At 57.9% G+C, this 15,004-nt stretch overlaps 1 protein-coding gene across 2 annotated transcripts in view; it reads right to left on the bottom strand.

The window, feature by feature from the left end:
- Positions 1–15,004, bottom strand: part of BRINP1 (BMP/retinoic acid inducible neural specific 1) — a 178,903-nt gene that overhangs the window by 17,840 nt on the left and 146,059 nt on the right. For both annotated transcript variants that reach the window (XM_041760480.1, XM_041760481.1), the window contains 2 exons: positions 14,151–14,387; positions 9,763–9,985 (listed from right to left, as the gene is read on the bottom strand). In XM_041760480.1, coding sequence (XP_041616414.1) covers positions 9,763–9,985; positions 14,151–14,387 — 460 coding nt within the window. The remainder of the gene's footprint in view (positions 1–9,762; positions 9,986–14,150; positions 14,388–15,004) is intronic.

The raw sequence follows: 15,004 nt of genomic DNA, 5'->3' as shown, positions 1-15,004 counted from the left end.
CTCCCTCATCAAGCACCGTATCTATCGCTGCGGGCCGGGCAGCTCTATCCGTCCCTGGGAGGTGGGGGGGGGGGGCACCGGTCACTGCCCTCGTGGAATCTGTGGTCAAGACAGGGAAGTCTGGGATGAGACACGCAATTGCGGACGTGCCAATTGTTCGGAAAAAAGCTGGATGTAGTGGAGACACCCTGCAGGGCACTGCAAAGTGCAAAGTGCAAAGTGACACCCAGCGTGTCAGGGCAAGCGTCCCTAAGAAACGGGGGTGTGGCCTGAAAGTTAAAGGGCGAACAGATTAATCTGGGCAAAGAGGCAAGGGGATTCTCCAGTCTTCCCCAGGAGGAACCTATTTCTCTCCCTTCTCGCCTCTACTGCGACTCGGACTCTGTTTCTACGACGGGAACCACAATAGAATCTACTCTGCAGGCTTGTCCTAAGGGTTCAATGAGCCAATATCCGAAAGGCACTTAAACCTGTGCCCAGCACCTGTGTTAACTGCTATTATCGTTATTTATTTTTTCTTACTGTAGGACCCTGTGCACGCTGCTCCACCGAGAGGGGCAAGTTAGGAGGACTAAGAGCTTCTCTCTCGGGACCAGCTCCCGGGGTTGACCTCCGAGCGAGCGACTGGCCACACAGCGGACACGTCCCTCCCGTCAGGTAGACGTGGGGTCATCATCAGATGCTCACGACGGGTTGGTTATGCTCCCACGAAGCCCACATGCGTCTCTTCCCTCCAAGTAAAGAGCACACTTGTTCCCACATCTGCTTGTGCCAGTTGCATTTGCCATTATTATATCATGGAAGTAAAAGTCAAATAAATCAATTAAACACGAGCTGTCTTTTTCTGTGGAAACTAATTTGAATTCCATGAACAGATTCTAGAAAGACATTTGCTGGAGGGAAAAAAAAAATGTCATTGATTTAAATAAAGGGGAAGTACCTGAAAATGATTAGGACCGGGGCATGGAAATCTATAAACATTTAGATTGTTTCTTAAGAGTCTTTAAGCTGTTGCTCCACTTTGAATAAACTGAGGTTGGAAATGTTATACAATTATGGGTGTGGTTTAGGCAAGAAAGCCAGTAAAATGTCAAATAGAATATACCAGCATCCTCAGAAAAGATTCTGGCCCTGCTTCAAAAGGCTGGCCGAGGAATATGCATGTATATATTTTAAGTTAAAATAAAATGTGTTTATATATGTGCGGCATGTATGTACATTTTAGGATTCCCTATTTTTAACTTTCTCAATTAACTGACAAATTATCGGTTCCTAATTTTGTCTGGTAAGGAAGGAACTGGGGGCCTTGACATTTTACCCTATGCCCAACGTGGCATAGACGTTCTTCTATTGATTTTCCAACGTCAATAGTTTATTGATTAGGTATTAGGTATTAGTTTTATCTCCAGCTTGCCGATGAGAAAAATGAAGCTCGGATACCTTGATACTGTGCCAAATTTGCATTGTTAGCTACTGTACCTTCTTCTTGGCCTATCGGACTCCGGAGCGTGAAGTCTTCGGTATCGTAAATCCCACTGCCTCTCTAGTATGTTGCCACGTGTGGTTGGGCTCACGCTTGGTCTTCTTGGGTGGAAATACGCGTTTCTTGGAGGCAGAACCAGCGTCCTCATCCAACACCGAGGGTTTGCCACCCGCGTGCTGATGATTACATCAGTGTCACATGTGCATATTTCGTTATAAGTCACGAGGGGCTTCCACACGTATCCTATAAATTGACCGGGACGTCGACTCTACAGGGTAGCTAGTCTTATCATCCTGGTCGTACAGATGAGGAAACGGAGTGTTGGGGCAGGTTTAGAGATTTGTGGAGGTCACACATCTAATAAGTGGCGGAGCAGAGACTGTCAGCCTAATAAACTGAACCTGACTCCTGTTCAATACAATATAAGAAGTCCCGTCCTTCCGCCCCACGGCGGGAGCCTATGGAGATGAAATCCAGAGGCAAGTAAGCACAGGGCTCAGAGAGAAGAATCAAAACCACTGTGGATACCGAGGGTCATCGTCCTAAAGCTAACGATTATCTTGGGCGCCAGGATCTTTCCATAGATACCAATTAAACACCGTGTGGAGCAGGAAATATGTGAAAAGCTGACGTGGGTTCAGAAGCTGCGGCCCTAGGGTTCGAGCCTGAGGTGGACGCCCCCAAGAGATTTTCATCTCAACAACGCGTAATTACAGTGTGCGTGGTGAAGGCCCGGGCTGCCGGGTCAAGGCCACGCGGCGATGGATGAGACGTAAAAATAAGCCAAAGACCCAGAGTCACCGGAAAATGCCGATGATTACGCCGCCCGCCCTCAAGTGAAAGTGCCACGGATCCGCTCTGCCTTGCAGCATATTCGAGGACCTCTCTAAAAGTCAGGAGACAGCACGCAGGGAAGAGCCAGCCAACCCCACTGGCATTAAGGACCTACTCAGTGCTGCCGACTTTTCTCCACCTCATTCCGTTTCACAGATTCTGGCAAATGCCTATGTTTGTCCTCCTTTGTTTCTTTTTTTTGTCTTCAATACGGTACGTTTCACAGAGTCGCATGTGTCGCAAGAGACACTTGGAGGATTTGGATCCAGGGCAGCCCAAGACACGCTCCCTCGGCAGTTTCCATCTGACCACGCTGCTGGCGCTGCCACAGTCCGAGGGCCTCAGGTTTGATCCTGGCGTAGTTACCAAGCCCCCGAGAGACCCTACACAAGTCACTTAACGCCCTGTGGCTTCCGTTTCTTCACTTACGAACGGGGGGCGGGGGGCACAGGGGACATTCTAACCATGCGCGGTATGCGTGGAAAAATCCTTGAATCTATTATGTGGCGACGGGATGCAATTGTAAGATACCACGTCGCCGTGCCTCTGGGAACCCGGGCCAAGCAGAAAATAATTCACGTGTCCATTCAGTGAGCAATGTGTTCTGAACAGCCACTGTGTGCCGATTACCATGCTGGGAGGTTAGGACGGTAGAGCGGTCCGGGGGCGCCTGGGGGGGCTCAGCGTTCAGCATCTGCCTTGGGCTCAGGGCATGACCCCGGGGTCCTGGGATCGGGCCCCACGTCGGGCTCCCCGCAGGGAGCCTGCTTCTCCCTCTGCCTGTGTCTCTGCCTCTCTCTGTGTGTCTCTCATGAATGAATAAATACAATCTTTAAAAAAATAAATAAATAAAACGACGTGGTCCAGGACATGGGCACAGACACATGCCCAGGGCTGACGGTCGCACAGCTTTCAGCGCAAGGAACACAGCCCTTGGGGCAGAGATCTGAAGACGCTAGTGTGGCCAAGGGAAAGGAAGCCCCGTCCATTCCAGGCAGAGGGCACGGCCCGTGCGGAGCGCCGTGGAGCGGGACGACTCTTGGTACTTAGGGGAGGATGGGGGGCGGGGTTGGGCTGTGAGGGCCGAGAAGCGACGGGCAGCGGGCAGGGAAGAGGTGGGCAGCCCCGCGGGCTCCTTGGAGATACTGCGCTTGCTCCTGAGGCCGGGGTCAGTCACCGAAGGCTGAGCGGGGAGGCCACAGGCCGGGGGGTGGTGGCCTCCACCTCGGGGGGGGTTCTGACCTCCTCGAGGTGCACAGATGGCAAAGTGGGCACAGCAGATTCTGGGAGACACGGTTACAAGGCCACTGTCGTCTAGGGCGAGAGATCGTGGTTTAAACTACCGGCTACTCATTCAGATTGACTAAGGTTTAACTGCTGGCCCGACACCCTTTGGGAGCTGAACTGTCATTGTCTCAGTCTCTCCCAGGGATACGTCTCCTACAGCCAGGCAAGACCTCGCGGGCACTGAGTCCGGTTGTTTTAAAGGAGAAAAAGATCCCCCTATTTTCCCAAGTGAGCACTGAGTCAGAATTCCCATAAAGAAAAAGGGGACGGAGCCGCTCGGCACCCGGGCTGCGTCGGCCCCGGCAAGGCCCAGGTTTTGCAGCCGGTGTTCTCCGGAGCACCTGCTACAGACCGATTCTGGTTTACGGGGGCCACGACTCGAACTCGGGTCCTCTGGTTCAAAGCCAGTCTGTCCTGGAAAGTTTGTCCTTCTCAGAAGCACACCCTGACCCTAAATAACGATGTTTTGAGGACAAAGGTCCTGTTGCTTATTTCTCTGGGTGCCTCCCAGCGCCTGGCGTTGGGCTGGGAGGCCGGGTCAGTCAGTCGGCGTTTGTGGGCCTGCAGAGAAGCCTGCCGAACTCAGCCTGGCCGGGCTCACCTGCTGGGCCTCCGTCGACTCCCTCTCCCCTCCTTCCCTCCTTTCCTTCCTACCTCCCGTGCCCCTTTTTCCCGTTTCTTCCTCCCTCTCCCCATTCCTGTGTCCTCCTCCCCTTCTCTGCAAGCAGCGTGGGGAGATTTCCATCACTGTGCAGTGAGTAGCTAGGCAGGCGGTGTGAACGCCCTGGGCCATCGCCTCGGGAACAGGGACACGAGCCTAGAGGCTACAGGAGAGGAGCACGGAGCGGGAATCCTGCCTCTTCCCCGCAGGGTGATTTTCAGCAGGTCAGTCCACATCTCTGAGCCTTAACTTCCCTGCTCGTAAAATGGGAGGACTCAGTGCTGCCAGAGCAGGTGGTCGTGGTGCTGCAGTGGGTGACGGTGTGCCTGGTGCAGCCCTGCCCGGAGCCCGAGCCCCTCTGGTGTGCCTGCCTGGGCTCCGGAGCCGAGGACTCGGGGCCCCGCAGCACCGCAGCACCAGCCCCTTCCTACATCCCAGCCTATGAAATTCTCATCCGGCTCCACCGCCACCCCCACGACCTGAACGTGCAACCCTGCTCTGGCATCGCCATCCGCACACGGGGTGCCCCAAGCAAGCACGGCTGCCGGTCTCTGCTGCCGCACAGGGCTCGGGGCCCGCACCCGCCCAGTGAGACAACTGCAGTCCTGCCACTCACCTGCCCTGTGACCTCGGGCAAGCTAATCACACGTGTGCCCCCTAGTTCCCGCTGATGTCTGGGAGTCCGATCCAGCGGCCTCAAGTTTGTGCAGAGAGGTCGAGGGCTGGACGACGTATATGCACACAGAGGACTGATGAGGACTAGTGGGCGCGGGTACGTGGGCATCCCAGCCTGGCAAGTCGGTCCTCCGTGCTCATTTAACAAGTACTGCCTGCTGGGTACCGGGGGGGGGGCGCAGAAACCCGGCTCCGCGTGGATCCCTGAGGGAACACACACATGTGGATAGAGGTGCACAGACACTCGTACACGGGCGCCACGCACACACGTGTGCCATGTACACATATCATCGTTACCAACACTTGGACTCTCTGAGTTGCCACAGGCCAAGACCTTACAGGCCAAATGTCAGCGCCTGGTAAAATGACAATAAGGAAAATAGCCGGGCAGCCCGGGTGGCTCAGCAGTCTAGTGCCACCTTCGGCCCAGGGCGTGACCCCGGGGTCCCGGGATCGAGTCCTGCGTCGGGCTCCCTGCATGGAGCCTGCTTCTCCCTCTGCCTGGGTCTCTGCCTCTCTCTCTCTCTCTCTCTCTCGGTCTCATGAATGAATAAATAAAAAAAACTAAAAATCTTTAAGGAAAATAGCTGACGTGTGCGGCGTGTTTTCCGTGTGCCGGACACTGTCCTAAGCATTTTATGTGCATTAAGGCCTTTAATCCTCGAAACACTATCATAAGCCCCGTGTTACCCAGGAGAAAAATTGAGTCTCAGAGCCGGTGTGGACTTCCCCAGGGTTACAGGATAAGCCGCGGACACAGCTGGGACTTGAACCCAGGTAGCTGGGCTCCAGAACCTTCACCTTGGCCAGCCCTCCTGCTGGCTACAACGGCGGCTCAGTGGGAGGCTGTTAGGGCTTGTACGGGCCTTATGGCCCTGCACGTCAGACGGTCACGTCTAGCTCCACGTGCACCCACCCTATCCCGTGGCACCTAACCCCCAGGAATGATTCCAGTCCTGGCAGGTGCCGCTCTCCCCCGGAGACCCACGCCTCCCAGTACTCACGCCCCTGAATCCGCGCTGCACTTTGGCCACTAAAACACAGTGGAAGTGACGCTGTCTGACCTCCAGGGCCAAGATCTATGAAGTCCTCGGCTGTCACGCTGGGGAAGCCCAGGCCCCGTGGACGGGGTGCGTGGGTGGGCTGCCGGGCAGTGCCAGCCGAGCTCCCAGCCCAGAGCCGGCGGTTCGCCAGCCGTGGGAGGGAGAGCTGAGCCCAGCCCCGGCCAGCCTGACTGACCCCGGCCGTGCCCCGTAACGACCTACAGATTCAGGAGAGGTTGTCAGAAAGTGCAGCTTTGAGCCACGAAGTCTTGGGCTGAGTTTGTTGGCAGCAGTCGATGGCCAGAAGGCCCCTTTGCTTCCCAGCCCACTGTTAGGGTTTCGGGATGCCTCAAACTGAGCTACAAATGGGAATGGGCGTCCGGGGGGCTCAGCGGTTGAGCCCCTGCCTTTGGCTCAGGGTGTGACCCCAGAGTCCTGGGGTTGAGCCCTGCATCAGGCTCCCTGCTCGTTGGGGGGGGGGGTCTGCTTCTCCCTCTCCCTATGCACGTGCATGCTCTCTCTCTCTCTCTCTCTCTCTCTCTCTAATAAATAAATAAATCTTTAAAAATAACCTGAGCTCCAATTATCTAGATTTGAATTGCCACTTAATTTTATAGGCAAACACCCCTCTGAAGTAACAATAAAATAATTAACATTTATTGACCTTGGGCATGTGATTAGACTCCCTGCACCTCAGTTCCTTTACCTGTAAAATAGGAACCGTAAGACGGCACAGGAACCTCGTTCATGCCGTTCCGGCGAGGAGCAAGTGAGCTACCTCGCCTGGCCTGGGGATTGCGCAGATACAGCGGCAGCGCCTCCTTCTCCACCCCACCCCCCAGCCCTCTGTTAACTGAGTCAGGCATTGCCTTTTTTTTTTTTTTCAAATTTTAAAACCTTAGTATTGGGGGTACCTGGGGGGCTCAGGGATTGAACGTCCGCCTTGGGCTCAGGGCGTGACCCCGGGGTCTTGGGATCAAGTCTTGCATCAGGCTCCCTGCAGGGAGCCTGCTTGTCCCTCTGTCTGTGTCTCTGCCTCTCTCATGAATAAATAAATAAAATATTTAAAAAAAATTTAAGATCTTAGTCCTCACACTTCACATGAAGGCAAGTGTTATTGCCACGTCTGCAGGTCCAGTGGCAGCGGGACCTTTGCAGCCTGATGGCCCACAGGGATGGGGAACCCTGTGGACACCTGCACCCGGGGTAGGGAGGGGATGCACCGAAGGACCCCAGCTGGCCAGTGCAAGGCACGGTCTGAATGCAGCGCCCTGACTGGGGCTGGGGCTCCCCCATCGCTGTTTCTGTTCCCCCTTCCCTCCCGGCAACGCCTGTAGGGCCGCCCTCCTTCTGGAACCCTCCAGGCCTGACTGACAGCACCCTGTGATCTGCACCTGGACGCTCTTGTCCCCTTTCATAAATGCGTCTGTCCACACTGTTCATGGGGCCTCGGACCTTCGGCTCCTCCCTCTGAGGTTGACGACCAGCAAAATCGACAGATGGACCCGTTTTAAAGTCTGGTCCCGGCCTAACACTACCCTTCCCCACCCGGTTTGCATCCCGTGTGGTGAATCCTGGGGCGCACGGTCTCTTCACCGAAGGACGTGATCAAAAGCCACGTCTCTGCGGTTCTGGGCTGTTATACCCACCCCCCAGTTCCCATGTTCGAGCCCTCACGCTCGGGGCCTCAGAATGCGGCTCTATCCAGAGAGAGGGACTTTGAAGAGGTGATTAAGTCGAAATGAGGTCACTGAGGTCACTGAGGTGAGCCCCAAGCAGATGCACAGAGGGGATGCCGCGCGAGGACACGGGGGAGGCGGCCCCGCAGAACCAGGGGGGGGGGCCGACCCTTCACTGTGTTCATTTCCGAGTCCCCCACCCTGCCCGGCACAGGGCACGCGACGGAGGCCCAGGTGGGGTCCAGGCAGGCGCTCACGGGGGCGGTTTGTCACCTGCTGCAGGTGGCACAGAAGCCGTCCTGTGACCGCACCACCTTGCTAGGTCCTGCTCCTACGGCACTGAAACGAGGGAGCAAGCGGCAGAGCAAATCCTGTTCGGCTCACAGAGTGATGATCACAGACCGGGCGCAGAGCAACGGGCCGAGAGTTGGCAGGAGTGGGAGAAGCGGAGATGAGCGCAGCCCAGCATGCACAAGGAGGAGCAGCAGGGAAGACGGGCAGGGACAGGGACTTAGAGGAGGGGGCTTCTATGCTGGCCGCAGGCCATCAGGAAAGGCTTCACAGAGGAGGTGGCATTTGATCTGAGTCTGGAAAAAATGGGAGGAAAACAGGTGGGTGCATGGAGGTGGCAGGGGTGAGGGGCGTGCTTGGAGAGCGGCACGGGCCCGAGGGGTGATGGAGAACCCGTATGTAGACTCGTGGAGCCGGGGACCTCGCACGTCGGGGCTTCCAGCCTCAGCACCACCGACTTGGAGAAGGGTAACTCTGTGGTGGGGACGGCCCTGTGCAAAAGGACGCCCACGGCCACCACGAGGCTCACAATGTCCCTGGACAGTTGTAGATGTTCCCTGGGGGCTCGGTCACGTCCAGGTGGGGACTGCGGATGTGCCCCACAGCTCTGGACCATGGCCTGACCCCTCGGAGCTCGTTCTTTGATCCGCACAACAGGGCCCACAACCGTGCGTGTATACGCGTGGCCCACGGCGGAGCTGTTAAGTCGATGGGACTTAGCCTCACTCTTTTCCTTATTTTTTTGAAAGACGCATCTATTTATATTTGGGAGAGAGAGAAAGGGAGTGAGCAAGGAAACGTCCCCCGTGGGCCCCGACCAGGCGCTGGAGGGAGCAAAGGTCCGAGCAGGCTCCCGCAGGGATGCAGGGCTCCAGGATGAGGATGCGGGGCTGGGTCTCAAGAGCCACCAGGCCAGGCCCGGGGCCGAGACCGAGAGTCGGACGCTCAACCCACTGAGCCACCGGGCGCCCCTTAGCCGGACTCTTCTCTCCCGGTGAAGTGGAGCACGACCCCCCGCACGTGGAACGCACAGAGGCGCAGCTGTGCTGGCTGGAGCACGGTGCACGGCCCCCAAGCCTGCCTCCTGCTGGCTCGAGCCGCCTCGGGGTGGGGGGGCAGACGCACCCCTACAGACATGCCGGGGGAACCGGGTCTGAACAGCCTGGATTTGAATCCTGGCTCCTTCCTGATGGTTCCAGAGGGAGCAAATCAACCCTAAGATCTGTGAAGAGCAGGTGCTTCTGTCCTGCGAGCCCAGAGCGGGGCCAGCGAGGCTTCCGGGCCTTGAAGGAGGCTCCCGGCCTCCGGGGAGAGCCCTGCACCCACACACCAGCCACGGAGTGTCTCCTTCAAGTTTTCATGGCCTGTCCCCTGTTTGCTTCCCTGACCCCAGGCTCTGGCCAGAGGCCCTTGATAGGGAGCGGACTGATTGCTTAACCCGGTTTCATCACCACTAAGACGGGGCTGCTAAAAATCCGCTTGGTCGAGTGATTTTTAAATGAAATAGATAATACATCCGAAGCACCCAGCGTCGTGTCCCCCAGCAGTCAGGGCTACTGTGGGCTTCCCTCCCACAGGCCGAGGGCTCGGGCCGGGGGCAGAGGCCGAAAGTTCAGGGCGTATTCAGGCAACGGGGAGACACCCGGGGCGCGTGGGGGGGCCCGAACCAGCAGCAGAGAAGCCAGAGAGGACGCAGGGAGCGGGTGGTCTGGACCCCCAAAGGCCGGCCTGCCCTGCGGCCCTCTGCCCGGGGGAGGGTAAGCGGGCGGCGGTGGGAGCCGGCGGGGCGCCGGGCGGGGGCGCACCTACCTCTCCCTAGGCAGCTGGTGGTTGGGGTTGTGGCGGCAGCGGATGCTGAGGCCGAACAGCTTGCGGGCCGTGCGCTGGATCTTTTGCCTCTGGGCCTCGGTGGCGCTCTGCAGGAGCTTGTAGCGGTTCTGCAGGTCCCAGTCGTTGCCCCAGTGCTGATGGATGCTGCCGATGGTCAGGAAGTGGTTGCTGGGCAGACGCTTCATAAAGGACTTAAACTCATCTGGCAAGAGAGACAAAGGCCGAGGAGAAGGGCTGAGCCGGGCGGCCCCTCCGAGCCGCGTCCCGGCCGACCCACCTCCCGGCACCGCGGGCTGGCCAAGGAAACGTCCCCCGTGGGCCCCGACCAGGCGCCCAGGGGCCGCCGCCCTGCAGGGAGCCCCCCACCCCACCCCACTTAACTCCGCTCGCCCAGACCCCACCCTGCCTTCCCGGACTCCAGGCATCCCAAGGCCGGCGGCATAAGGATGCCCACTACCATCCGGACTTGATATGGTCTTTGAATCAATTAACCCACATTTTTTATCCAGCTCAGCATTCAAGAACCCCAGCACGTGCCTTCAGGATAAGGGGAGCCCTAAATGCAGGTGTGATGGGAACTGTATTGGCCCATCCTGGACGACACGGTTGCCGCCCGAAGGACCAGAGCTCCCCGCAGATGCCCACTGAGAACCCCAGGAGGGCAGGGAGGGCCGTAGAGGGGGCACCAACCCGACTGTCCCCTGGGCATCACCTGCAGGGGTGCCAGAGAGCTGAGGGGGGTCAAGCCCCCCTGTGCAATCCGGTCCTGCTGGAAGGTGTCTGGGTGCCCTTTCACGTCACATCCCATTTCGGGGATCAGCTCCAGAGATGGGGCGAAGTCTGGGGTCCCCGGGGTGACCTTGACGTGACCTGCCTCGGTCTGTGATTCTGTATTTCAGAGTTTCGGTATTGGCCGCAACTCGACATAAGGGCAGCTCTTCTGGTTGTGCATAGAGGGAAACTGAGGCGCAGAGCGGGGAAGTGATTTACTGAAGGTGCAAAGGCCTTCAAGGGACAAGAGGCAGGACTGAAACCCGAGCTGCTGCTTCTTTAATGTAATACTGACCCCGGCCACCCCCCTCCCCCACTATTGGGAAAAGAATTGGGAAGTTGATCCTATCGCAGGAAAAGAAAGCCAAGTAAACGCTTGGGGGGGTGTATCTGCAGCCTAGTACCCCTTCCACTTGGGGTCACGAAACCACCAAGGGAATTCCAAGTCCGTTAGGCTCGGAGTAACTCACTTTAGCTTTAAAAATGCCTCCGTAGCTCTGGGTGGGCACAGCGCTCCGTGTCAAACCCCAACCCGCGTAAGAGAGCTCACGGCAGACGAGGAGGTGGGGGCTTTCAGCGCCTCCTTTCAGAGAAACCAGGACACGGAGAGGTCAGTCACCTTGCCGAGGCCCCACGGCCCGCATATGGCGGGGCCTCGGGCCAGGCCGCGAGTCTCACGCCCCTCCTGGCTTCACACACTTACTCTCAACCCGTGAAGCGGATGAGGGCAGTGGGAGGAAAATAAATAAGTACGGGGTGTGGAACGCAGGGATCTCCGGCTCCCAAGACGCTGCCGGCGCCTCGTTACCCACAGTCGGATGCACAGGACACCGACGGGCAACCTCAGCCCCCGAGCAGCCGTGCAGTGCCTCAGTTTCCCCATCTGCCCATCAGGCATTCCCACACTCCATGCCAACCCCGGGGGAGTGACGTCGCAGTGCAGATGCCTAAACAGTTCTCGACCTACATTCGGGACGCGCCCAGGGGATGGCTGGTTTATGGGGGAGCCAGGCCGGAGGCAGGGGGCCGGCCCTAATGACTGCTCCGTGGGTGCCCACGCCCACCCCACGGAGGACACGGCCTCTCCTGGGAAGGCTCTCCTGACCTCGAAGGATGGGACAGTCATTCCGATGAACCTGGATCTCGCTCAGACGGGGCTTTATAATTTAAAAGACAAACTGACTTGATTTTCTTGACTTAAAGGAGAAGGGCCCCTCCCCACCAGGAGACGTGGACGCCCGTGTAGCGTGCAACCTGGGCTGGCTCTGACCGCGGCCCCGACCACAAAGGAGTCGTTGGTTCTTCCCTTTGGGCTGCTCACTGCTCCCTCCCGAGGCCGGGGGCTGAGCGAAGGGCAGGAAACTCCCCGTGCACCAGCCACACGTGCACCAGCCAGAGACGGGTGGTCTCGTCGGTGGGTAAAAGCATCCCCAGTGGCCCAGTGCGGGGGACCTGGAGCCACCGTGTGCTCTTGCGGGGAGACGGCACGTGCCGCGGAAGCTGCTCCTGTGGCCCCTTTGGCTACGCTGCACCCCCTCAGGTCTGTGTCCCCCTCCCCGTGCCCCGTCTACCCGCAGACAGTGGTTTCCCTTCCTTGGGCAAAGGCTGATGCGCTAACGAGCCCCCCACACAGCGTGGGTTCCCCTCTGCCTCCGAGCAATCCGGGGAACCTCGCCGCAAAGCATTTCACCAAGTGCTTCTTTCGTTCGAGGCCACGTAATGCTCGCAACAGGGACCGTCTCTTCCGTGAGTCCCTGGGGTTCTACGTGGACCGATGGGTACGGCTTCACGGGCAGCCAGGGCTCCACTCGGGGCCCCGAGGGCAGGACGGCTCGGGCATCGTGGGCTCCCCAAGCTGGCGGGGGCTCCCCGTTCACGGAAACCAGTGGCTTTCGGGGCCCCTGGTGCGGCTCAGCTTTTACCTGCGGGGCACAGTGGCCCCGAGGTGCGATTTTGCTCGATCAAAGGGTTTCTCGGCTAAAAATTTAAACACATTCAAATGTGAAAACCACGAACACGTCCTCTCATTTATCAGATGAGGGAGCGGAGGCCTAGGGGTAAAGAAGACTTGACTGTCGCGAGCGCCGGACGAGCTCTGGATTTGGAATCCGGGGATCCGTGACCGGCCCTGGTTACTAACTACGTGACCCTGGGGGAGACGCCGGGCCTCGGCCCCCTCCCTCCTCTGTGGTGCGGTACTTGGGATAAATTTAAGGAATATTAATTTTATTTATTTATTTATTTATTTTTTTTAATTTTTATTTATTTATGATAGTCACAGAGAGATAGAGAGAGAGGCAGAGACACAGGCAGAGGGAGAAGCAGGCTCCATGCACCGGGAGCCCGACGTGGGATTCGATCCCGGGTCTCCAGGATCGCGCCCTGGGCCAAAGGCAGGCGCCAAACCGCTGCGCCACCCAGGGATCCCAGGAATATTAATTTTAAAAGAAACGGCAACGCTCTCTGCCTCTGTCCGCCTCTGACCAGATACCCGAGCACGTATTAGAGGCGGGCGGCTGCTCGGGCCCTCTCCCTGGGAGTCTCAAGGCTTCCAACCTCCTCGTGTCCGACCCCTCGAGGGGCTCTAGCTCCGTGAACGGTACCAGCGTCCGTTCTAACCCACGTACCTAACCAAGGCTCCCGGATCTCAACACCCATCTCTTCAACGCGGGCGGCCGGTGTGACACGGAGCCCTGGCTACGCGGCTGCTCCCCGTCTTGCCCAATGCACCATCGAGCTGACCACGTCGCTGTCCTGACCCTCCTGGGCCCCCGGGGGTGCCCCCCACCCCCCCCAGCTGTCGTGTGCACACCTGCTGACTCCTGTGTCACAGGTGCTTCTCCTCTCAGCTGCTCTTCCCCAGCTTGCCTCTCCCGACCCGCCCGACCACGTTAACCTCCGCTCCCCACGCACTGAATGACTGTGCCGTAATTATCTGTACCGGTCGCCCCACTCGCGTGTGGCTTCCACGTTAACTGGAAGCTCCGGGGAGGCAGAGATCCAGCTTTGGCCCTCACTCACTGCCCGGCCCCGGGAGAACGACTTTCCTCCCCTGGAATTCATGACCACGCATTTTCTGAACCATGAAAAGCAGGAAATAGGCTAAGTACTTGCAAAGTGACTGTGAATCCTTGAGCTCTCTGTACCCGTACGGACATCTACCCGCATGTGTTCCATGGATGGAGATAGATGCGCCTGTGCATACGTGCACGTGCACGCGTGTTGCTGATTCAGAGACAGGCGCTCACGCTCACGCTCACGCTCACGCACACACACTCAGGACTCAACGCAAATACTTCTTTCTGCCTCTCCATCGTCCAGGGCCTACGTGGCGTTACTCTGTCTTCTGGGCTCAACAGAGACCATCCATCTTAGGACCACAAACTCGATCAGGGGGTTCATTTTTCCACTCAGTGGAGACTGACTGGGTACCGACCCCACGACCGCGGACTAGGCCTGGCCCTGGTCCCCCCAGAGTGAAAGAGCTGGGGACACTGGATATCCCCTCACGGTGGCCCCGACTCCAGTTAGACAGTTGTCCCCTCGAGACGCGGCTCAGGGTCGCGGCTGCAGAACTGCGAGCCCGGGTTCTCTACCTGAATTCTCCAGGTCCTTGTAGGCTTCGGCCCAAGACTTGGCCATGTTGGCCAGCGTGTACTCCATGATCTGGATGTCGGTGATGGGGCAGTTGCACTGGGGGAATTCCTCCGCGCACTGGCACCTGCACTGGCTGTTCTGGCACACGTACTCTCCCTCCCCGTTGCACATGATGTAGCTCAAGGCCGACTGGACGAACTTCTCTTGCAGATACTGAGGGAAGATGATCTGAAGACCTGTTGGAGAAGAACAAGAAGGGGAGAAAGGAAGGTTAACGGAGGTGTTGCATTAACAGTTTGGAGAGGTGATGGGAGAAGTCTGGAGCCGCCAGCTTTTTCTCTTTTTTTTTTTGAAGCCTGTGAACCGTCACCAAAATATTTCTGGGCCTGCGAGGCCTCCGGCAACTGCTGGTCCTTCGCCCCCTCAAGCCCCGACCTTGGCCACCTCTCAGAGGCCTCCTTCCTTCCGTTTCACCAGGACTGAGCCGGAGCCAGATCTGGTGTCGGCCTTTCCCCTCTGGGGAGAAAACCCTTATGGAAAGCACAAGACCATTGTCTGTTTTGCCTTCCGTCCGTCATTTCTTTCGCTTTCCTTCCTTCGCGTGTTTATGGACTCTACTTAGGAAGCACGAGTCCTGAGCTAGGCGCTACGTCCATAGAGATCCAAAAAAAAAAAAAAAAAAAAGACAGGATCCTTGCCCTTGGCGGTGGACAGTAGGATCATCAGGGACAGACCCGGACCCACGTCATGGTAACGCAGCTTCCTAGACCTGAGCACGGTGGCCGCGTGAGGGGGGGAGAGCAGAAGGCTGCAGCACTGCTGGGGTGGCGGGGAGGCCGCCGCGGGGCGGCTG

Source organism: Vulpes lagopus, chromosome 7, assembly GCF_018345385.1.
Source record: "Vulpes lagopus strain Blue_001 chromosome 7, ASM1834538v1, whole genome shotgun sequence".
In the NCBI taxonomy this organism is placed as follows: Eukaryota; Metazoa; Chordata; class Mammalia; order Carnivora; family Canidae; genus Vulpes; species Vulpes lagopus.
Note: the sequence above shows the minus strand (reverse complement) of the source record. Positions and strands in the feature narration are given on the sequence as shown.